Here is a 25,364-nt window from a genome sequence, read left to right as displayed (position 1 = left end):
ATCTTAAGTCAGTTTTTAAAACACATGTTATGAAACCACATTGAAAATCTGACAGGTAATGTAAAGGTAATGTAAAGGGTAATGTAACACCCTTGTCTCAATGTCACATATGCCATACATACAAAGCACAAAGCCACAATGTGTTGACATAGCAGTACAATAGATCACAAACAGAGCGTTGAGTCCTTTTCCTTTAGTACCTACTCGGATCGTCTCTCTTCTGCTCCATCTGCTGGTCCATGGACAATAAATAAATACATAAAAAATACAGGCACAGAAATAAAGCGAAAGAGAAGCTTCATCTACAACCCACAGTCAGAGAGGAAGAATTTTGTTCTTTGTTTAATAAACCTCTTCCTGGTTCACAATCAATGTGCGTGTATTGCTATGAAAGAGGTTGCCACTCCTTATAGACACACCCAGTGGTTGCTTAAACTGTTGGCAGGTTTGGACAGGTATTCTATAGCAAAACAGCTGACTGTACCTGTCCCAGCTGAGTGGGACAGGTAGACTGACATCTTTTATTTATTTATTTAAAAAAGGGAAACAGCTGGTGTAATTTAAACTTTCTTATCTTTTAGTGGACAATTTTTTTTTCATCCTGATGCTTAGAAGAGTGCTTGTGTTTTATGAGATCTCTTCAGAACAACGGTAAGTGCCTTAAATACTGACCCAGTTAGAAAAATATTAGAAAACATTAAAGGTTAATTTTGAAGATGTTGTAAAACATGCACCTTAGTATACTTACCTTTTTTTTCTAAAGTGACAATTACAATTGCTTTAACCAGTTCAGAATTTTATACTGAAATTTGAATGTAACCAAATACACAAACACTGAGTATACATAGAATAAGTGGTGCATTGCCTGCTGATCTACATCTACACCAAGCTTTTTATTCTTAAGTCCAATTGTCTAACATTGTTCTCTAAATTAGTTTAATGTGTCTCCAGGCTCTTCTCTTGATTCCTGGGTGTGTTTGCATCTTCTTAAAACATGGACAAAAAGGAAGGTGAGAAGCTCAACACATAATAATTCACACAGAACACAAATTCACATTTTTAAAGTGCAATATTGAGTCATTTGCATCAAACCTGAAAAAAAAAATTTCCGGTATTTGAAAACCTAAAATGTTTCAGAGCGTTTACTTTCTGTATAAATTTTGTCGTTTCTGTTCTTCACAGGTGCACATCAGGTATTCAGTGATGTTGCATCACTGATGGCCCTTGCTGGTGATAAATGTGTGTTTTGTCAAAAGAAAGAACGTGCAAACAAGGATCACCTTCACAAAAAGCATCTCAAAGATGGAATTTATTTTTTGGAAAAAAAACAAGGTAAGGACTAGATGTATGTGTAAACAAAGTGGACTTGGGGATTACTACACACTACACTATTCTTCAATTTAGTATTTAAATGTTTGTCTTGGTTATTAGTTTGTCATTATTTAAATCAGTTTATAATTCCCCTGATTTTCTCGAGGCATATTTGTTTATTTGGCTTAATTTGTTTGCTGTTAGTAATCTGCTTGTGTTCCTTTTTAGTCTTCTCTTAAGAAAAAAGGGACACGAGTATTAACAGTGCTATTTCTAAATCATATGGCAGGTATTATAGGTGCACAGCTGTGTAAATATGAATTGTGGTGTATAAAAAGTTACAGAGTCCAATGATGTGTGTTTAGTCTAGTTTAATTATTTGTAGGTCTGCTCTACGTGGATAAACCCACGTAATCTCATTCTGCTCTTATTATTTGCATGTCTCTTTTCGAAGTCTAGTCTAGTGTGTGTATGTGTGTCTCCAGAAAAAAAATCTTTTGGCCAATTTGGATGTTTGTCATGCTGTGTGTGATAAAATATGTGTATTAGTTTATGTGCGTTGCTCAAAATAATTAAAGAAATATGTATCAGAGTAGAGCCCTTAGTTGATTATTTTCAGTGCCATTAAAATGTTGTGCCAGCCTTTCATTCCTAACATATTGCCTAGTCCATATCAGTGCAAATATCCAGTATGAATACTTTTTCTTTTCAACTGGCTTTTTTGGTCCCTGGATTGCCAGTATGCCTTTCTCCCCAAGGTGTCACTGACTAGGTGACTTTGTATTAACCATTTCATGTACTGAAAAGCATTTACTCGCTTGTTTTTCAGAGAAATTTGTGGTGGCCTGCTATTGCAAGGATGTCAAAGGAGCAAAGAGAAGCCATTATCATTGTCCGTTGTGTAACTTTGCAATTTTAACACGATCTTCTATCTTCTCGAAACATTTAAAAGACAGACATGGTAAGAGTTCTGCTATGGCATCCGCAAATATCCACAGATCTTCTCAGCATATAACTACCAAGAAGGGGGAGAATAGCTATCTTTTAGTGAAGATGCACGACATCATTAAAGCATGTTCTTTTTTATAGAGGTCTTTAAAGTTAAATTTACACGAAAAGACATCCATATTATTATACCAATATATAACATACTTTGTGCCTTATTTTTTCAATTTCTTTATTCTGCAGGTATCAAATCAAGCAAAAAACAAGGTAATTTAACACTATTTTATTTTATGATCATACTGTTATACTTTGATATACAGATAGATAGATAACAGGGATGCAATTACCTCACTGTCATAGTTGTTCCCCATCTTTGAACCCACTCTTGTGCCTATACCTTGAAAAAAGCAACATCAGTTCATGGCAATAATTTATTTTCAGAATGAAACAAAAGCATCTTTATTAGATTTTAGAATGATGTGATTAACAGCTGGTTTTTTTTTTTTTTTTTTTTTGCATAGAAACTCCAAGCTCTTTAAAAAGAAAGGCTGAAAACATTAGCGATGATTCCCCAGAGGACTCAGATTCAAAGCCCGAACAATTTTTATGCACCCCCTGCACAGCTATGATGAGTAAACAGCCACACATAAAAAGACCCATCAGAGAAGTACATCACCTGGACTCTGCACCGATGACATGTATTGATGTTATAAATGGCATTTATGTCACACCAGAACACACAGAAACACAACACAGTCCAGCTTTTCCAATTCACGTCATGAAGTCTGCTAATCCACCACAAATAGACTGTGAGGTTGAGAAGTGTCGCAGGTTCATGCAGATGGCTCGATTTTCAGGAAATCCGGGAAAAGAATGTGTTCATTTAGAAAGAACAAAAAATGCCAAGCCATATGTTAAGCCAGCAGTCCTTACATCAAAATCACTTCAGGACATGTTGAGCAGAGGGCTAATGTCATCTGAGTGGGGCGCAAAATGTGAGGCACTCGACAGTGCTGCCAAACAATGTGGTGTTGATAGCGTATTTCCTGTGTGTTATGAAGATCAGGAGCCCTCACAACAGTGGTATTTTTTCTCAGTTTTTACAAATGAAACTGACCACTGGTGTCAGTTCCAGAGGACAAGGGTGACATTTGATTCAGTAACCAGAAAATGGAATTGCCAGTGTCAGGGAACAGAACGATCTCAGCAATGTATCCACGTAATGATGGGAATGTGGTGGATTTTCCAGGAGACATCAGAGAACAGCATTATTAGTGAGACATCAAAAAATATATCCACAGCAAAAATATGTAGAATGACAGAATATATTTACACCAAAAAGCGTATTCCACGTCCGAAGGACCTGAAGTTAGGCACTCAAGAGGAAAAACCACCGCCATCTTTTGTTCCTTGGGAAAACACCTGTCCCTACTGTCCAGGGCCGACCCCTCCTCAGCTTAACGCCCCAAAAGTTATCACCAACCAAGCTGTGATATATGGTCTTAGCAATTTCCACAAAGGTAAGTCACAACAACAACAAAACATGCAAACAGTGTTATGTGTATGCCTTTGGCATACAACTATCTTCAACCTATTACAAAGTACTTTTCTTTAATTATCAGGTGTCTCCGTTGCTATGAAAGAGTGCCCACGGTGTGCTAACACTGTGAGATTTCAGGAGTATTCCTCTGGTTTCCACAATTTTAACAACCACATCTTATTAACACTACCTCTATGTGAACTCCTGCTGTCAGGTTTGGAGGTAAGCCAACTAACAATGAATTGTGGAACCACTATTTGGAAAGTGCATTAAGGAAGTTTATTACAAATAACAACAATAACAAAACATATCCATATTTTGAGAAAATTAATCTCAACATGTTTGGACATTGAAAGCCAATTCTATATGTTGTTTAATTGCAGAACAAGACAACCAGTGGACGTATGCTGGACACTCTGTCAGTACTTAATGACAATCGCTACCAACACCAAATGGTGGAGAAGGCATTCCACCACTTTTTGTCATTATCAGACTTTGACTTCAACTTCTTTTGCTACCAGTGTGGACACCACCCAGCTGTGGTTGTGGCAGATGGCAACTGGAAACTAGGCTTTGATGTACCTCGTAAGGACAATGTCTTTTCTCTTGGAAATGTGTAAACTACTAAATTTCAGTGAAGAATTTGATAAAACTGCATTGTTAACTGTGTTTAATTTCATTTGAAGTTGGATCATTTGAAAGGCCAGATCCAGATACCATATCTGACAAGGATCTTGAAGTGGATATCGTCAAGGCATGGACAGATCTGGACAAATCACTCATAGCAGAAGGCCTTATAGCAGGTTTGTTATAGTGTGAGAACTTTACACGACAATAGTTTTAGGACCGTCTAGAATTATAAAGCACAACACTGTCTCTATTATGAATATTTGTACAAATCAAAAGACTGTGTCTTCCAAATAGGAACATCTGTTGCAAACCCATACTGCAAATCTGTTCACCAGTCTACTATGGCACCATGGATGGGAAAGCACACTAGATTGAGGGATATCCTTCCAAAAACTGAGATTAAAAAGGCACTGAAAGAAAAAAATGATCAGAACAAACATTCACCAGAACAAATAATTGAAGACATAATACTTCAAACCACTGACTCAGAGAAGGTAAAACTAATCAAATTTCTATTTGTTGTTTTTTTTTAACATTTACTTTTGTCATTGTTACTGTGGATCTTTCTTTTTATAGAACCAGAAAAAAGAATCCCAGAATGCACTGGGTATGATTAATGGATTCAAGGAACTACACCCAAAACTTTCCAAGAAACTTCAAAAAACAGGTGATGAGTTTTTTTTTCTCTTTGAACATCCTCAAATTTTTAAAAAAGTACTTTTGACATATAATTTTTTGTAATTTATATATTTTTTAGGTGGTGTACTTCATTTCTCCTGTGTCCATGGTGTTGTTTATTATATCAATTTTCTTTTCTGGATGGAGTCAGCAAGGGACCATGCAGATGGCTTGCTAAGTTTTAAGCACGTTCCAACCTGTTACATTTCTGACATGGCTGGTGAGGTTGCCAGCCACACTAATGACCAAACTAATCAGATGTTTTTTAAGCCACACGATGGAAGACTTTGTGCACCAACCACAGATAATCTAAAACTAGCAACCAAAAATGAACTAAAGGTTGAAATGCAATGGGTGAAGAACCTCAGATTTCCATTACCAGTGAAGTTACAGCAAAATATAAATGGAACACCAGCAGTACATCCAATCACAAGGACATCTGACAGGTATTCACTGTATGATCAATTCCACCAAATAAATCCAAGACATCCAGAAGATAATTTAAGAAGCCTCGTCATCTGCCCAACACTTCGACGAGAGGTCAACTCTGCAGTAGCAAAACAGTTCAATCAAGAGCTTGAATCCATTTGGCAATCTTTGTGCCAAATGAATGAATCCCACTTCAAACAGACTGTGAGAGTGTTGATTGAACTACACAATGAAAAAATTAACAGGACATTTAAGGCTGAGATGGAGGCTTTGGGCAACACACAATTGTCTGTTGGACTGCATGGGATGTTGGGATTTCATACTGCTGGTAGGTTTGACTGATATATGATATAATAACAACTCATAAAAATATCACAGTTTTGTAAGCACAGGTGTCTTTGGCTGGGAAGGTAGAGGATGTCATCTACTAGTGAGAAGGCTATTGTGTTATTCCCCGGCTCCCTCAGTCAATGGTGTTGGTTTTTTGTGTTAGTGTGTTTGGGGAAAAAAATTGTATGAATTTTTGAGTTCGAGCCTTGTAGTAAGCAAACAGTTTGAGTGCTTGAAAAACATGAAATGCGTTGTTTAGACGATAGATCATTGCTCAGTTTTGTTTTGTTTTTTAGAAGGGGAGGAACACAGTGTGTTGAAATCCTCATCCATATCACAATTATATGCCACAAGTGATGATGAGAAGGTAAAAAAAACCCTCGTATTGCACTTTGATGTTGACATACAGAACATTATTAAAGTTCTTAAGAGTTAGTATGCTATCTTTCTGTGCGCATAAAGGAGAAACTCAATCAGCTACTCTCTGGATCCCGTGATGAAACTCAAGCCCTGGCTTATGTTTCACGAAGATTTCCAGTCTCAATAAAAGACATTAGCAGCGTTTGCCCACTAGACTTGTTGCTTCAGTCATCATTGTCATCGCCGTGGTTGACAGATGATGTAAGTGCTGAAAAATAAAATTGTTTTTGTTTTTTACCACAATTAAGAGCTTTGTTTGTTAAGAAATCATCTGCCAGCCACAAATCTTGTTTTCGTAAACATTCCAGGCTGTTAACTATCGGGTGGGGCAGCTCGCTCAAGAAAACAAGGTGACTCATTTTCATTTGTTTCCTTTATGATATTTTCATTGGTCAATGAGTATTTATGAAATGCTTAATGAGATGTTCTATTTGACAGTGTGGTGCTTTAGGCACCTTTGATTTCACTTTGTGGCACCGGGAATGGACCGAATCTGGAGCAGTCAGTGATGAAGTTGCCAAATGCATTCCGGTAGGTCCTTTTTGCATAATTAAAAACATAAAAACAATAAATAAATAAAAAATCCCAAACATAAATTTACAAAAACAATATTGCTTTTTACATGCTACATGACCCGTGTGCACCTACAACTGTTACGTTTGTGCTACAGGACTCAGAAAAGATATTCCTTCCCAGAATTGTGGGTCATTCTTCACCAGAGACAGGCAACCATTTCATCCTTTGGGTGAGCCAAAACATTTTAGGAAAGAGATTTCAGCCTATAACATTTACTCTTTTTATATTTTTCTGAGCATTTAAGATTATATATGTTTGTAGGTGTTTGACTTCAAAGCCAAACAGATTAGAATATACGACTCACTGATGACTTCCAGCAGCATCAGTGATGATGACATGGACCTGCTCAGGTAAAAGGAGATTTTGTGCTACAGTTTTAGTTTGCAGGTAAATGAATGCGATACTGATGGAGCTGAACTGCTGCCACTCTCTTTTTTAGAAACGTCTTCAGGTTTTCTGGTGGGCTTCAAGGTTGGACAGTCAAATATCCTCCACAGTGGAAGCAGGAGGACTCCGTTAATTGTGGTGTTTTTGTGTGTTCGGTGAGTTTGCTGTCCTGGGAGCTGCTACTTTTGCATGATTTATTGGTTGCTCACGTGTTGGGTCATCATTGTTAATTTTATTTCAAACTAGGCTGCAGAAAATGAAGTCCTACATCACAAGGTCACTGATGATGCTCTGACGCTTAGTGAGTGCAGGATTCTTCGTCTGCACCACGCTACACAAATGCTGAAAAATGTGAAAGCTGAGGTTAGAGAAATAGATATCTGAGTATAACAAAATCTTTACTGGTAGTATATGAAATATTGTGTGATAATATTAAGGGTTTTGTTATTTAGGATTTCCCACCGACTATGGAAGACATGTTGAAGATTCGACAGAAAGAAATGGAAATACAAGAAGCTGGAGTTGAACAGACCGACTCAGGGATTCATTGCATGGCCATGCAAATAAAGGCATGCTTGTTCCAGAGAGTGACTGGGAAAACCAGGTGTGCATAACAACACTGACAACTAAACATTATTTATGTATCAAACATTTGAGAATGAAAGTTATTCTTTTTTTTAAAACATGGTAGAAATTTAAAATTCACTTTGATTTTCTACAGTGTTTTTCATGACCACAGAAATCAATGTATGTGGCTACTGTGCACTGTCTGCAAAAAATGTCTGCATTTTGAGTGTGCTGGTGTGGAGGGAGACTCGAAAGACTGGGAATCAAAGGGTTTTGTTTGCGGATGCAACCTTACAACTAATGTGTAAGAAACTCTTGATTTGAATATCAGTTACTGTCATACTGTTGTTGTAAGTTTACATATGGTCATCATAAGCATTAACATTTAATTTTGTGGTTCGGTAATGATTTCTTTAAACTATTCTTTTTCCAGGGTGGAATGATTGCATCACAAATATCTTGAATGACTTGTAGTGCACAATTTTTATTTTAGATTTTCTCTGGTCCACAGAGTCAAAATTGTACAGGGCTCAAATATAGACATATACTAAAGTGTTTAAACAAGTGGTTGTCAAGGTTCTATGGTGCTATATACCTTGTCAAGGCTAAGGCCTATTACCTTCTCATTTCTGATCACCCAAAAGTAATTTATTTGACAGCACTTATTGGACTGACCAATACTCCGAATAATGAGAAAGTCTAAGTGAAGATATAAGAAGGAGAATTGTAAATTTACACAGCTTGCGAAGGTCTTTTAAAACGGAGTCCCTGCTAGGGCCGTAACACTGAGCTATTTAGGAAAATATGTGTTTGGAGGACTAAAAAGCCAAAAACCAAGAACATTATGCCAAAGGTGAAGCATTGTGGTGATAGCATCATACTCTGGGGCTGTAAGGTGCCCTGGTATATTGTTACCTGGTATATTGGTACAAGTAGGTTGACTAATGAAGAAGAGGGACTACCTCTAAATTCTTCCAGTTTCTGTCAAATTAGCTGGAAGGTTGAAACTTAGACACAATTGGGTGTTCCAGCAGGACATTTATACCAAAAACACATCACAACTCATTTTGGAATACATAAAACAGTCTAATATTAAGCTTTTGGAATGGCCTCCCTAAATCCTCAAACTTAAATTTTTTGGACTATGCTAAAGAGCTGGGTAAAGAGCTCCAAGCAAAGTCATTAGGCTTAAGAACTCTACTAATTTTTCCAATACTCAAATATCAAGTCAGAATTTTGATTCTGTGCGGCTAAAAGAAAATACCAAAATAAATTAAAACTAGTGCACCCAATTTTTGTATTTGTTGAAACAACTGTAACCCACATAATTTCCTTAAGGATCAATAAAGTATTATCATTAAGATTATTTTGTATGATTATTTTACCCTGGAAGCAGAACAGTTAAAAAAAAATCATTAGAATCCACAAATTACCATGACAACCATAAGTGTAGGTAAACATCTGACCTGTACAGTATAAAGATTTAAATACAAATGTTGCAGATTGTGGTTAATTTAAGGCTCATGGGCAATGCTTTTGTCTCAAACAGAGGTGACATGCTGGAGGCTGTTACAGTTACAGAAATCCTTTCAGATGAAGAAATTAAGGTGATTTAATGCATTCTAACGTTTCTTCACTAACCTGTATGTCATGTTATCAGCTACCATACATTTAAATCACATTTTATATTCTAATATTACAGGATTTGGAAAGAAAACTGCAGAGTGGACTTGTTCTCTCCAATCGGATGTATCTGTGGAATCACAGAGAATTTGATCCTGAACTTTGCAAACATTACAGTGAACATTTTACTTTATTCAGTGACATAAAGGTATGTATATTCAGTGTTTATGATCTTATTCACACTTACAACTTGAGTTTAGCATCCATAGTAATCTGTAGTTTTTCACTCAAGTATGTTTACATAACCTAAACATTTCAGGATCTTTACATTAAAAAATATAAAGTGTCTTGAAGCAACTGTTGTTGTGATTTGGTTCTATATGCATAAAAACTGAACTGCAGTGCACTGAACAGAAACAAATTCAAAAAAACAGATTTTATATCATGCCCTTCAACTATTAATCTGCAAAAAGTCTACCCAACATTTGGCCCCCCTCAGCTGGGGCCTCTAGCCCTGCTGCGACAGTAAACAGAATATGTAGTTAAATAAGTGGATGGATGAATGTATCCATATCAGGATTAACATAACTAATAAGCCAAAACTCTAACTGCGTGGCAACATCTGCATAATAACACTGAAATAAGCCATTCTAAGGCTTAGTAATGGGATGGTAATACTACAAAAATATATAGTTTTATATTCATTTTACTACCATGTATTTTAAATGACTTTAAGACACTTTGTGACAATTGTTTATTGTTTTTTACATTTATTTCATTAGTTCTATACATTGCACTATACAAGCAAATTTTACTTTTACTTGGTGATGGTGGCAAGAAAAACTTTGTTGGACATTTTCTTAACCAGTAAATTGTGTCACGGCGGGGTGTGTAGATGAGGTAGACCCAAAAGCAGACACGGTGGAGACACAACTAAGTTTCCAAAAATAAAGTGAGCCTTTATTGTGGCTGATGGCATGAGAATAACACTAGAGACACACCGAAACTGGGAAAACTAAGGGGACTAAGAACACTGTGTAAATTAAAAGACTATGACACTCTGTGAAAACAACTATGAAAAACTATGAACACAGAGTATCTAGGAATGCTATGAAACACAGTGAAATGAGGGAAAACTATGTCAGACAACCTGACAAAGAACAGTAAGAGACAAAGGACTTAAACATGCACATAAGGTGATCAGGGGGAGTGGAGACACGTGAGGAAACAGCTGACGAGGATGAACATAATGATGCACAGGAAATGTAAACCAAAAACAAAAAGACATGAAAACTGGACTTTTACAATAAACAAGAAAACATGACAAGACGGAGGCATGACACAAACTTGACAACATTAATCAGGCAGGCAAGAAACATGACCAATAATACATTTAGCTCTGTGGGAGTGGGAGCATATTCGAGCTGACAGTGACAGTGCACCAGACATGCAACCTGTGTCCTATGCTTTTACCCCATGTCTTCTGTCCTTTTTGGTATTCCAGACAGAAGAAATGATCCAAAGACTTGAAAGAATTCTGTCAACGCCAGTGGAGGAGCAGCTATACCTTAGAGAGGTCATTTTGCCAGAGGTGAGCCGAGAACAAAAAAGATCAAAGATTGAAAAAATGTTGTAGATATTCTGAACGAATTATATGTGTCAGAAACAGACAAGCATAATTTAGGACATGTGGTTTTTACTATAATTAATTTCTTGAACGGAGAATGAAAACTGCAGAACTTCAAGTGAACATCTATACAAGAAATACAGCTTAAAGGTGGTAACTTTAACTTTATTGTTGTTAAGGTTTTGATTCGATGGTTGCAAAGCAGCGGGAAAATGTGCAGATACCAAGCTGAATCTATACTTCTGGAGGGCACATCTTACAAAGGCATGGAAATGTAAGTTCCATTGTTTACATTGTAGGTTTACTCACAGTTTAATCTGATTTTGCTGACTGAGTGTGGCAAAGGATAATTACTCACGTTTGTATTTTTGTTTTTTCTTAATCAGTACAAGAGAGACAACAGCTGGTGATTCTGGACAAATAGAAGATGTAAGAGAAAACACACACAGACACACTAAAAATTACATAGCAAAACACTTTGTATAAAAATCTACACTCGAGTGTCCTTGTGTGTGAGTTTCAACTTGCAAGTTAAAAAAAGAGGAAGGCAAAGTCTGTGATGTACGAGCATTGTTTTGTATTTTACATGTAATAGTATTAATACTGTCAACACTTTGTCTTTTTTTTCTGCAGGAAAACACTTTTCAAAGTGACTGCAAAGCTGCGGCTGCTTTTTGCTACAACAAGGACTTGGATGGAAAAATTGACCTTCATGAGGTCAAATTGGAAGAAGAAGAAACCCTGCATGACATGCAGATCCAGGAGGGTGGTCACCATGACGATTCCCAAGGAGAAAATGTCACATTTGTATATCAAAAAAGCGATGACAGTGACAGCGCTGAGACAGAACTTACAATTTCTAAAGAAATCTTAGCCATGTTCAAGAAAGAAAATGAAATTCCTGACCTTAACCTTTCAGGCCCTAACTTTATAAGTACTTGATTTCTGGTTTATGTTTGTTTCTCTTCAGTCTGTCTTTTGGGTGGCTGTGGCTCAGGAGGTTAACCAGGTCACCAACTAATCAGGTTTTTGGTTTAATCCTCACCTGCTGCAGTCCTGCATGCCAAATATCCTGGGGCAAGATAGTAACCCCAAGTTGCTTTTATATGAATGTGAAAGCATGTACATGTAAGATAGAATACACTTACATAGGACAAGCATTTTTAACAAGTGTATGGATGAAGTAAATTGTGCAAAATCATTTTAAATGCTCAGACTTGAAGAACTAGTCCATTTACCAGTCAGTGTCCATTTGTCTACCTCTGATTCCTGAGTGCCCTGTCTGTGTCTGGCCTTAATGCTCTGTCTACGTGAATACCTTTGTTGTACCTTATCCCTGTATTTTCTCCCTTCCTGTTCCCAGGCTCATCTCTCTGTCTTTTCCTCGGTGTCTTTGTCATGCCTACGAAACAGACATTTCAACACTGTGTTAAGCTTCTGGAGCACAGATGTTTTGAAACACTGCTCCAAAGCCTGGTTCAAAGCACACAGGACACATGACTGCAACTAAATGAAGTGTTGGTACTGCAGTTTCGGCAGGTGTTTTACCTGCTGCTTCGAAGCATAGCCAGTCACAAGGATTCACATTTTTCTATTAACCAGAGTCTTTAGGACTTGTATTTATTGAATTAATGCTTATGATACAACTGTGAATGCATGAAACAAAATGTTGCACTCTCTCATTATTATTTTTGCTGTGGACTGTAAAGACCAAAATAGACTATCCACTCACTGAAACACTGGAATTCAAAGTGTAATTAAACAAACATTATTTAAATAGATAGAAATAATATATAAACATTTTACTTTAATGATTACTGGCACATAGATGAGAGAAAGCTAGAGACAGAGACTGGTGGGTGGGCTTCATCCCCTCCCATCAGCAGAGCAGCTCTAGTTTTTTCTACTTTCTGATGTTCTACACACATAAAGAATATATTTATAAATTTAAAAAAAATGCTAAACAAACACATTTATCAATTACAGGGGATGTATTTCTTAACATTTTTTATGACAAATGTTTTTTTTCTTTTCTCACTGATGCTCCATTTGTTAATACCTCAAAAACAACAGGAGTAATGCAGTTTCACTGTAGCCTAAACTCCAACCTCACCATAAACATCATGCCAGTGTTACAAAACACACAGCAACCAAAGCAGTGTGAACTTCATGCTATTTCTTTTCTAGCATATACATTGTGTTGACATAGAGATATTCATGTATTTAAGCTCACAAATTAGTATGAGTGTGGGTGTTGTGTGTATATACTGTCTACATCCCCCTCACTGTATTTACAGTTTCTGTCTGTCAGTTTTCCTCTTAGATGATTTGATCTGTATTGATCTTTTTTTCCCAGCATTTAGTCAATAAAGCTGTTTTCTTTTTAAAATTTAATTCTGTTAATATCGTTAATATCGTTAATATTCTGTTAATATCCTTGGGCAAGACACTTCACCTACCGCCTACTGGTGTTGGCCAGAGGGGCCGATGGCGCGATATGGCAGCCTCGCTTCTGTCTGTCAGTTTGAATGAAAACACACGCTGTTGTGACAGTGATGTACACTGTCTTGTTGGTATATGTATGATTTCTATACATTTTACATCAGATAAAAACTTTGGTCCCTGTTAATGCCCTACCTGGCCCCCTGGCAAAACTTTGCTAGACCTGCCCCTGCACAGTTACCAGCTGTCAGCTACATAGAAAAGGTTCCTGGTGTTATTTGTCAGAAACAGTTCATAACTTCCCTTCAACTCATTCATGTCACCTACTGTACATCATCAACAAAAGAGTCAGAGAAACTGAAGATGTCTTTGTGTGTAAGCGACTAGGGTGAAGACATTCATTAGATTTCCATGGTCTTCGAGCCCTGAGAACAAACTGCATCACTCATCTGATTGTCTCTCTAACATTACTAAATGGCCCAGGAATACTTCCAGAAATCTCTGTAGGTTAACACAATCCACTGTGCCACCTGCAGATGCCAACTAAAGCTCTATGATGCATATTTAAACATAGTCCAGAAGTGCCGTCATGTCTTGTGGGTAAAGACTCATTTGAAATGAACTGTTTCATAGTGGGCAAGTGTTCTTTGCTCATAATGGTCCAAATATACATTATTTTTGGTAATCATGGACGCTGCTTTCCCGGTGCTAAAACGGAGGATGACTTTCCAGTGTGTTATCAGCGCTTAGTTTAAAAGCCAGCATCTCTTATGGTATGAAGGTGCGTAAGCGCAGTAAGGGCAGCTTGCATGTTTTAGAAGGAACTATGAATGCTGAAAGGTTTATAAAGCTTTTAGAGCAACATATGCTGCAGTCCAGATTACTTCTGTTCTTAGTTGCCTAAAACATGTCTTATAGGAGCCACTGTAGCTGCGATTATACACTTGAATTGGAAAGAAAGTTCAGCACACCCAGGGCATCTTTGCCTTATCTGGATTCTCTTACCCTAACAGTGGTGATCGGGATAAATGATCACACAAAGCTGATTATCAGCTCTCTAAGTTAACCCAGGGTTTACTCATTCACGTAAGGAATGAATTTGGAAATCTCTGGCCAACTAATGTACCAGCAGCCTAGTGACTGATTTTACCAAGACAGAGTAAATAATAATATAGGAAAACATGAAGAGGTTACAAATACAAAATACAAGTAACACAACTGCTGTGGATAAGCCTGTGGTGTGAGAGGAAAAGCAGTGTAGCACTTATCAATATCAAAACTTTATCATTAAGACATAGGAGAGTCAGTTATAATAAAGTATAATAGTATTCTATTAGTTTAATATTAAAATACCATAAAACTATTTTAGTTTTATATATAAATGACCCACACGCTGCAGTGTGATTGCAAACTCTTTACTTTCAATGTGCTTTTTCAACAAGTTTGTGCTTTTCAGGAGCAGCTTTTCAGCTCCTCATCTCTTAGCAGTGCCTTCCTACTGCTGCTCCTGCTTCTCTATGCTTTCGGTGGCTACTCAGGCATGATTAGTGCTCCACCCATCTCCTGCAGCAGAGCAACTAACCACACCCCACTACAATTATAGAGGAATACAATGAAATTAAACACAAACAAACAAACAAACAAACAAACAAACAAACAAACAAACAAACAAACAAACAAACAAACAAACAGGAAATTGTGTCTAAGAATCTAGCTTACTGAAGCTCATAACACAAGGACACCAGATGCTATTTAAAAAATACAATTGAGTTAATCAAGTAAATAAGTTACCATGGTGATTTACCCCAGTCACCCTGTCTTCATAGTTAAGAAAACCAAGGATTCACCCTGCATGAGACAAAATCCTGCTTTGTAGTACAGGCCTGTGCGTGTGTGACCTGTTAACAGTTATAGTTAGGTTCACATTTATGCCATCTAGTGGATCATTGGGGATCTAGTGGAGGCGTAGAAATGAATGAATCAGGAGCTGGCATACATATTGCACAATTCACTGCAGAGAGTCGGTTTATATTTTGACATGTTTGTCACAGACCATGTCTTTGACTGCTGCAGGTTATAACATCACCTCAAGCAACAGGTAGTGAGTACATCAGACTGCTATATGAAAAAATCAATCAACACTCATACAGGAAATATATAAAAGTCTGTGAAGTACACACAGAGGTATGTTTGTCTTTGCTTATTGTTTAGCATAGATGCTTGGTTTTTCCACAAGGTATATGAAGGTTTTTTAACCCGTTCAGCTCCACCTACAAAATGCATCATCCTTGGTTACAGACTTTAAAAAAAGTCTATAAAGTCAGGATTCATCTGGCTTCATTTAAAGCACTTTGAAGTTAATGATTTGATACCCTGGATGTTTGAAATTGCTTGGATTTAAATAGCTAAACTTTTTTTTTTTTTTGCCTGTCCCGTTTGGCTCTTTTGCCATCAGAATTGTTGTCTAAAGGCAAAGAAAGATGCCCAACGGATTTACTTTACCAAATTGACCATCCCAGCCTTGCCATAATGGTCCATTTGATTCACCTTTTATTGTTTATTTTATTTTCACTTACTGAACATGGGACAGACTTGAGACAGACAAAGAGAAACAGCTGAGAAGAGGGACGGGGGAGAAGGGCAAAAACCAAAAACCAACAGAATGAGCAGAAAAAGAAAAAAAAGAAGAAAAAAAGAAAAAAAAAATGCATATATCAATCACCTGGGTCACCTGCTAAAAAAGAAAACAAGCAGAAGAGAACAAGAGTAATAGAATAAACAACATCACAATGATATATGGGAATATGACAGTAAATACTAAATATTAAACATTATTGTGCAGCACATAAGATCAACAGAACACAGTGTGCTTTGAGGTAGGAGCCAAAAAGGGTGTAGTTTGTGGGTGTGATCACCCGTGTGTACACCTGTGAGCATGGACGCGCTTGTTTTTTAAAAGGTTCCTTCATGTAATGATCTGCTAGAGGGTGTGGGGGGGCCACAGCCCCGTCCTCCAGGGCATGAAGCAGGTATGGAGGAGATCAAAACTCCAGACATCCAGAGGCCCCCAGAACACAAGAGACCAAGGAAGACCAACAGAGGGGCAGCTGCGCCACTGTCCCGGAAAGAGCTGAGGAGAGTCCCAGATGAGGGCTCACCCAGCAGCCGCGGAGCAGAAGCCAGGGGGAGTTGCAGTGACGCGCCCGTGAGCTCCGCCAGCAGCCAGCTGTGCCTGAGTGACCGAGCCCCAGGCCGAGAGGCCGGGGGCACCCCACCTCCGAAGTGGCCCGAGCGAGCCCCAGGCTCCAGGCCCCGATAAGCGGCCGCCAAGGAGTGAGCCGGTGTGTACCTGGACGCCCATCCCCGGACACAAAGAACCACCAACGCACCGATGTCTGAGGGGGTCCGCCACTGGCAGGGGAAGTGGTGGTAGGGGGAGATAGGCCTCCAAACCTTGGAGGGCCTGAGATGTCCCCAGAGAGGTGGCGCCTGACACCCAACCTGACATATAGACACAGACATACAGGCACACACAGATACAAACATCCATTCCCACCCTCATGCTCTCATATACACTTACTCCACACTCAACCAACGTGGAGACAAACATAAAGAGACGCTGTACACACGATCACACTCCCCAAGCGTACTCTAAGCCCCGGGTCTAGGTACCCTTGCCCCTGGAGGGGGGGGGAACTGCACCCAGACCCAGGTGGTGTTACCCTTTTCCCTGCGGTGGGGGGAGGCAGACCGCCCCGACTCCGCAGCAGCAGGGAGGCCCCACACTCCAGACCGCAGTCGGACGGCCAACTCCTCCTCCTAGCCCCCCCGCTCCAGCAGGTCGCAGAGAATGGGGGTGAGAGAAGACTCCAAACTAGCTAAACTCTTTGAATTCACACAGACCTTTTGTTTTCTGTCAGTGTCTGTGCTCTGTGATATATCAACTTTACTGATTTAGCTGTGTGATTATTGAAAACTGTAGTCGTTTCTTTTCTTTTTTTTTCAGATCAAAGAAAAGTATCAGTCACACTTGGAGAAGATGCCACTCTGCAGCCATCATAATGTTAAAGTGGAAAAAGCCCGGCCTGCAGTTGCACCATGTATTTTACCTTAGACATGACCACATTCATGATGACTACCAGCATGGATTTCTTAAAGGTTGAGTGACACTGAAAGATCCGGAGTGGAAGAAGACAGGAAATCTTTCAGTGATTCTCAAAAACATCACCATGAATGACGCGGGAACATATGAATGTCATGCTGGATACAACAATGATGTGAAGCTCTTGAGCACAGTAAACTTGAGTGTTGTTGATCCTCCAGGTGAGTGAGTAGAGTTGAGTGTGTGTGTGTTCAGAGGTGAAGCTGCTTCCTGGTTGTTGATGTTTGTTTCTAAAGATGTTTCTCACCTGCAGGTCAGACAGAAGGACACACAGAGGATGGAGGGAAGGAGGATGGATCTGTTGGACTGATAGTTGGTCTGCCAGTGTCAGTTGTGCTCCTTGTTGCTGCTGTTGTTGTTGTTGGGTTTTTGATCTACAAAAGACAAACAGGGCCATACCAGTCTGGACACACAGTAGAGAATGAGCTGCAGACTTCAAACATGTAAAATCTGTTTCATCTCTGTCAAACCTGTTTTGTTCTGTTTGTCAGTGGCTCTGTGAACTTCAGTGTGTGTTCATGTGTTTTGTTTGAAGATGCTGCTTAATCTTTAACAATGTTCTGTAGTCAAAATGATTCAAAGCTTTTCTTTTCTCAAGAAGGTTCAGAAAGTGTGTGGAGGTCTGTAATAAGTGACATTTTTAAGTTATGCTAGTGTTCCAGTTTGTCCTCATGGTGGCAGCTTCGTATCTCTGTCATAATGCTGCTGTATGGTAGGCTTAAAATGCGTTTAAGCTTTCTTCCTGTTAAAGAGAAATCTGTCCTTCCCACTGTCACTGAATGCTTGCTCACAGTGGGGCGTCTGTTTGTTGGGGTTTTCTCTGTATTATTGTAGGGTCTTGAGGTGATTGTTATCATGTTTTGGTCCTCTATAAATAAAATTGAATTCAACTGACCTCACTGTAAACAATTTATTTTCCTGTGTTCAGTCACTGTCAGCACAGAAAAAGAAAGCAAAACCAAACAGAGAGTTTCCTTCACCAAAGCTCCACTAGTCTTCTAGATTTATCACAATTGCACTGTTATCTTTTAAGTCATTTTGAGTCTCATTTTACCTCATTGGAAAAAAAGTAAAGAGAAAAACTGTCACAAACACTGCAGTTGACTCGAGAGCAGGACTCAGAGGAATCAGAGTTCAGTGTGTTTATTTATAGTGGTCACCAAAAACGTGCTACGTACAAAGTGGAAGAGGAAAAGGGAACAGGCAACTCTATTCAGCTCAGGTAGGCTCAAAACACTCCAGGGAGGTGACTCGGTGAACATCTGTACACAGGGAAACACGAGGTGAATTTCTTCAATGCTGATGAGATCATCAATGACCGGTCGGGGATTTCCTCAGGTGCATAAAGCCATGGGCGGGAATCCAAGGGAACAAACAACAGCAAGTGATCACAGATAGACGAGAGGAGAGACAGAAACTGAAGCAGAGAGAAAGAAAAGATGAAACCTGGTGACATCAACCAGGAAGAAGCAAGTAAACGTGCACATTTAAGGAAGCTAGAGTCATGAGATAAAGTGTTTTTCTTTTGTTAATCATGTGATGTAGAAAAATAGATCACATGGTTGGTATTTTTAATGATTTAAAGCCTTGCCGTAATGGTCTATTTGATTCACCTTTTATTGTTTTTTTAATTTGTTTTTTATTTTAACTTGCTAGATACGGGACAGACTTGAATGAGGAAAAGAAAAGGGAGAAAGGAAGAGAGGGGGAAAGACAGCGGAGAAGAGGGACGGGGATAAAGGGCAAAAAAACAAGAAACAACTAAATAAGCAGACAAAAAAATAAAAAGAAAGTTTGAGCTCGCTCTATCCTCACTCTCTATTTGACTAATTATTTAGCATGCTGGCTTTATACGTTTGTGTGTGTGTGTGTGTGTGAGAGAGAGTGATATGAGTATTCTGAGTGAATTTTAGGATCATGCTGTTAACACATATTTATGCTAATAACTGATCTTTTAGTAAAGCTTCTGTACAGTTATGGTTACAGGTGATCTTCTCAGCCCAGAAACACTCAGCCTCCAGGGTTAATACAGCCTCGAGATTCATCTAAACACTATATAAATGATGACAGAATTTTATCAGAAACATGTTTAATCATTAAAACATTTTTTTTATTTTAAGCAGTGTTTTACAACATGCACAAAAATGTAAATAAATAACAACCAATGACAAAAAAATTAAATAAAAGTCAAATATTTGGAAATTTGCTCATTGTTAGATTACTTAGAAGTGATGACTCATGTGGGAAAACGTAACTTTTCGTGTGACTTACTGTCACGTGATCTATAACCACCTTCTTGTTGATCTACACACAGCGAACATTCCTCCTTCAGAAACTTGTCTCGACATGTTCGGAAAGCTGTTTGAACTGTTATTGTTTGCATCTGTTTCTCATGAAAGAGGGTGTTCACACTACATACCTGAATCAACTTGTTTACCAGATCAGAATATTTGTGATAAAAATAGCTTTTACAAGCGCAAACAGAAACCCCGGCTTATTGTGACTTTATTTTTAGCTGCTTACTTATTTACAAGAAGTCACAACATTTAATTCGGCACAAATCTTATACCCGATTCCCTTCTTGATGCAACCCTTCCAGGGACTTGTGTCTCATCCCAGTATTGAACTAGTGATCCTTCATGTCTTACACAAACATTATGGAGCTATTGAACCCTGCTTATTTCTCCCCATCACTAAAAAATGCATTCAAAACAGTTTTAAATCATTTGATGGACATTATGTTTTAAACACATCAGGGAGGAGTGGAAATTTTCTTAATTTCAAAACTTTCCCTGCTGCTGATACATGCAGCTGTGTAGAACACACACGCTGCTGATCAAGTGCAGATATCTCGTCATACACGAAGTACACACTGGTACAGAATGAATTGCCAAATGTTGCAGCACATTAGAAGACATGGACACAACAGCATCCTCATAGATGAGTACTCACATCATTATTGTCATTGACCAGAAAGTACCACTGAGATCAAGATTACCTGATCAAAGCAGAACCCACACAAAGTTAATAAAAGTCATAAAGAAAGGAAATGCAACAAATACAACAAAAAATATAACAGCAATAAAATATAACAGGTTTACAGCATAATATACAAAAACATGTGACCCCAAGTACACCACCCACAGATCTTCTTTACTGCATTACTTGTGCTGCACGTAAAGTCTCCATAAATCAGAGTCTCTCTGTAACTGATTCCATATCCAACGTACATAGTAAGAAAATGCTGTTTTTGCCAGATTTACTGTAGGTCCCTCATTCAGAGTGGCTGATTAACTTTAACTATTGGCAGTAGTGCGCAGAAGGGTACAAAGGTGAACTGGAAGTTTACCTGGTGTCACTTTATTGAGAAAAATATCCCAAATCTGTTTTCTGTGAGTGGTCAGTGATGGCCAACCCACCAAATCATAAAGAATTCAATGGTGTGTCAGAGTCTTTGTCTTTTTAAACCTAGCATGCAACGCTGAATCAAGCCGCAACATACAAATAGTCACACAATCAATCCATTGTCATATAGTAAAAATTCACTAGCTGGGACCACATCTATGAAACTATGAACTGGTGCTGCGGTTTGGGGAAGGCCTCGAAGGGGACTGGAAGCGACTCCCGGGTCAGGCAGATCCCCATGTACTAGCAAGAAGTGAATGACGGCTGGAAGGGGCGTGAATGAGGTCCCGCTCCTGAAATTCAGATGATATCGCCACGTAAAGCAAGATTTAAGATTCCCAACAAGATTTTGTTAGAGAAAAAGAAACTTGTCATCTGTCCAGATATATATAAGATATAACAATATGTTTACAGTAATATAATTTCCACAGTACTGAAATAAAATGTGTTCCTGAAACCAACTAATTTTATTTGCTACACACATGAATCTAAACCTCCTACAAACACAAAGACAAAAACAGCAGCTGTAACTGTACTGTTATAGCTTAAATGTGTTTAATGAAAAGTAACATGTCCCCTTAATGTGCAAACATAAAAACAGTTTTTATGTATATGTTCCCTTTTTCACCAAATAATTAAAGAGATTTTTCACAAAGATGCTGGACACCAAATTCAGGATGTGTTTGATTATCTACAGCTGATGTGTATCTGCTGGTGTTTAGCATCTTTCTTTCTGTCTGTGTCACATCATCTGCCTTTCCTGATGCTTAAAGACATCTCACCTTCCCTTACATTGTTTCAAATGCTTGAACATAGATATGAAGCTTTCATTTTGATTTTTGTTATAATAAACATAAACAGATATAAGAGCTGCAGAAGCTAAAATCACCCCCAAAACTGACAGACCAACAATCAGCCCAGCAGATCCATCCTCTGTGTGTCCTCCTGGCTGACCTGCAGGTGAGAAACAGGTGTGAGGTGTCAGCTGTCAGGTAGGTGATGAGTGAAGAACAGAACAGAATCCATTTCCTCTTCAAACTGCTGTCAGACATTATCTACTGCACTCTGATCACATCACTCAGACCAGCTGCTTTCTACAAAGTCTCATCAACAACATCTTTAGAAACAAACATCAACAAGCAGGAAGCAGCTTCACCTCTGATCACACACACACTCAACTCTACTCACTCACCTGGAGGAACAACAACACTCAGGTTTATGCTGCTGATGAGGTTCAAAGTTGCTATTTCTTCGTTTGTTTTTCTCTGGGCAACTCGACACTCGTATGTTCCACTATCAGCAGTTGTCACATCCTTCAGAATCAAAGACACGTCTCCATCCTTCATCTGTCTGTCCTGCAGATCCACCCGATTCTTAAAAGATGGATGCTGGTTGGCAGGATCAAAACCCTTGTTGCGGTAAAAAAAAACATATTCGTTCTTCAGATCAGTTCTAGTCCACTCTACAGCTGTGATGGTTATGTCGTCATTTGGAGCTCGACATGGCAGTGTCACGCTGTGTCCAGACTCAGCTGTGATGTGTTTTTGGTCTGAAACTGGAAACAACACAGAGCAGAGAGGTTAAAGGGACGAAAGTACAACTGTTCACCTGTACAGCATTCCATCAGTGTGACTACTAAGCTCTGCTGAACTGCAACATGAGGAATTTAAATTCGGTGGATATGTAAGAATGACTTTTCTAACAAATGATGCGCAAAAAGTTAACTGTGTGTTTTTATTTCATCATTTTTGTGAGCAAACATATTTTGCTGCCCTTTCTGTAACCATGAGAAAGAAGTAAATGAGGAACAAAAGCTTTGCTGTAAAAATGTTGGTAAGATAACAGCACTGATACTGGTATATGATCAGTACCAGTGTGACAGGACTGATTATCAAGGTTAATGTTTCTTGTTACATCACAAAATAGACATGTCTGTGCAAACAGCACTCCGCTCACAACCCGTGTGACCACTTTGGTCCTGCTACCTTGCTCTGCTGTGTTTTGTGTTTTGACTGCGCAGACAAACTCCACCCACTGAGGTGGTGACAGAGAGAACTATGAGATGTCCGTGATAACTGTGAATGAAAATACTGACAATACTGCAGAGTTTGTAGGAGAGAAACTGTGGCAACAGTCTAATTTATACAAACACATGAAAAAGAGCAGAAGAAAACCATCCGCTCCGAGCTCCCTGACCTGCACTCAATCTACAGCAGGCGGTGCTGGACCAAGGCCAGGAAGATCGTGAAGGACCTCAGCCATCCCAACAACAGACTGTTCTCTCTGTTGAGGTCAGGAAAGCGATTCCGCTCCCTGAAGACCAACACAGAGAGACTGAGGAGGAGCTTCTTCCCGCAGGCGATACGGTCTCTCAATCACACCACCACACAGTACTGACCCACACATATGGTTCTTACACACACACTGGACTTTCTGGACTTTGGTTTTGCACAACACTGGTCACTATATTCTTCATTTCCGGTTAATACTTGTACAGCTGCTGTTATTGTGTATATATTTATTTATATTTAGATTTCTTCATACATTCTTATATAGTTCTATATTGTGTATTGTGTATTTTGTTGTACAGTTATTTTATTTTCAACTTTAATTTATATATTTATCTTTATCTTATTCTTCCCAGTTAAATTTACCCTTCATTCTAATTTGTGTTGTACAGTTATTTCATTTTTAACCTTAATTTATATTTTATTCCTTCCTAGTTAAATTTACCCTTTTTAATTTTTCATATTTATTTCCTATCTTATTCATAGCCTTTTCCTTTTTTGTTCTCTTTAGGTCACGAGCAGTTGTCCAAGCATTTCACTACATATCGTACTGTGTATGACTGTGTACGTGACAAATAAAAATTTGAATTTGAATTTGAATTTGAATTTGAAACCGAAGAATAAATCTGAAGAGAAATCCTACAAACTCCTTCACGTTTGTGTTTTTCTTTCTTCTGACCAGATGCAACTTTCTGCACTTTTTCTTCAATGTCCATATACTTTAACACGGTGACTATTTTTTTTCCTCAAAATGAATAATAATAATAATAATAATAATAATAATAATAATAATAATAATAATAATAACAAAAAATTTTCTTGCTGTGGCCGTCCTTGGTGGATACGGTAACGTAACCATCAGAAACTGAAGCACAGCGGGTGATTTTACGAATAAAACTCTTAAAAAAAAACAGCGGATGTGTGCGCGTGTGTGAAGAAAAGGTTTAAACTTGCTTCATGAGCTCCAAGAGCACCAATGTGTAAGACTACGAAGTTCAGCCGAATTTTAACCACGTCAGTTAAACGTCAGCATGCTCTTTTATTTAAACATTCAAACCTAGTCGAGAGGTTATGCTCTCCTCCTCTATTTCACAGAGCGAAAAACTGCTTGTTTTAATTAATCAGATAAACCTCACCTGAAGAGACCAGCAGGAAGAAGACAAACAGTAAATTGCGCCAAAGTGGCGCTGATCCTCCAGCAGACATTCACCGCACCGAGTATTTGGGCTGTTCCACAACTACTGCTCTTAATGTCCGACAGTGCATTTCCAAAGAGTTTGATCTGTGAAACCTTACACGATCATCTAAATTCTAAGCTTTTATCATTTTTGTTTGGGTTGAACTAAAAGTCACAGATGCCTATCTTTACCCTTACAGCTTGATTGCTGCGATCCCTGACGCACTCTGACGCACGCTTTCATCTCCGAGAAAGAGATGCACACAAACAACATACCACTGACCAGTCATAACAAAGTTATTAAACACGTTTCTTGGAGGGGGTGGGGAGGGGGGTATTAGCACGTCATATAAGCCAGAACAGGCGGTAAAACATTTTTGTTTTAAGAAAAGGAATCATGGTGGGTCAGTCATATTGTATCGTTAATATTATTATTGTTATTATTATACCTCCGACAATAGAGCTGAAATGTCATATCTCGGTAATGTGCAGAGACTGAGCAACTTTTGCTTGAGTTATATCTGGATTGTCTGCAGGCACGTGCGGGGGGGGGGGGGGGGGGGGGGGGGGGGGGGCTTGAGCACCCGACCCTTTCCTGATGGTGCCCAAAGTGCCCTTCTGTTGAGGCAACTTTGTTTTAATTTTTTATTTTTTTAAAAATGTATGTGTGCGAGTCCTGTCTGTGCCCCTCAACAATACCATTTAACAATTAATCACATTTTTACTAAATAAAAGGATCTGGCTTGCTTCAGTCACATGATCGCCATTAACCAATGATCGCCCTTGACGGCAGAACGCGCTGGTTACGATCTGGGAACGAGCTCACA

The 25,364-nt window shown here is 38.7% G+C and overlaps 2 protein-coding genes across 2 annotated transcripts in view; one reads left to right on the top strand and one right to left on the bottom strand.

The window, feature by feature from the left end:
• LOC146635286 (V-set and immunoglobulin domain-containing protein 8-like) overlaps positions 1 to 24,566 on the bottom strand; it is a 108,766-nt gene extending 84,200 nt beyond the window's left edge. The window contains exons 1-2 of the mRNA XM_085345707.1: positions 24,533 to 24,566; positions 22,265 to 22,651 (exon numbers count right to left, since the gene is read on the bottom strand). Coding sequence (XP_085201833.1) covers positions 22,265 to 22,651; positions 24,533 to 24,566 — 421 coding nt within the window. The remainder of the gene's footprint in view (positions 1 to 22,264; positions 22,652 to 24,532) is intronic.
• On the top strand, positions 995 to 12,005 carry LOC146635287 (uncharacterized). Its single transcript, XM_085345265.1, has 27 exons — positions 995 to 1,010; positions 1,183 to 1,332; positions 2,141 to 2,272; positions 2,500 to 2,523; positions 2,778 to 3,776; positions 3,879 to 4,018; positions 4,180 to 4,381; positions 4,483 to 4,599; positions 4,721 to 4,920; positions 5,003 to 5,093; positions 5,184 to 5,861; positions 6,160 to 6,230; positions 6,326 to 6,484; positions 6,592 to 6,633; positions 6,722 to 6,814; positions 6,954 to 7,028; positions 7,121 to 7,209; positions 7,299 to 7,401; positions 7,493 to 7,609; positions 7,699 to 7,850; positions 7,968 to 8,117; positions 9,363 to 9,420; positions 9,516 to 9,644; positions 10,941 to 11,027; positions 11,243 to 11,337; positions 11,450 to 11,492; positions 11,697 to 12,005. Exons 1-27 carry the CDS (start codon positions 995 to 997, stop codon positions 12,003 to 12,005), a joined length of 4,521 nt encoding a protein of 1,506 aa, XP_085201391.1.
• Positions 24,567 to 25,364: the final 798 nt, after the last annotated feature.

This window comes from Diplotaxodon limnothrissa, linkage group LG3, assembly GCF_057381915.1.
Source record: "Diplotaxodon limnothrissa isolate DT_005_m linkage group LG3, D_limnothrissa_male_GT1.1, whole genome shotgun sequence".
Lineage (NCBI taxonomy): Eukaryota > Metazoa > Chordata > Actinopteri > Cichliformes > Cichlidae > Diplotaxodon > Diplotaxodon limnothrissa.
The sequence above is the reverse complement of the archived record's forward strand: the minus strand, read 5'-3'. Positions and strand labels throughout refer to the sequence as shown.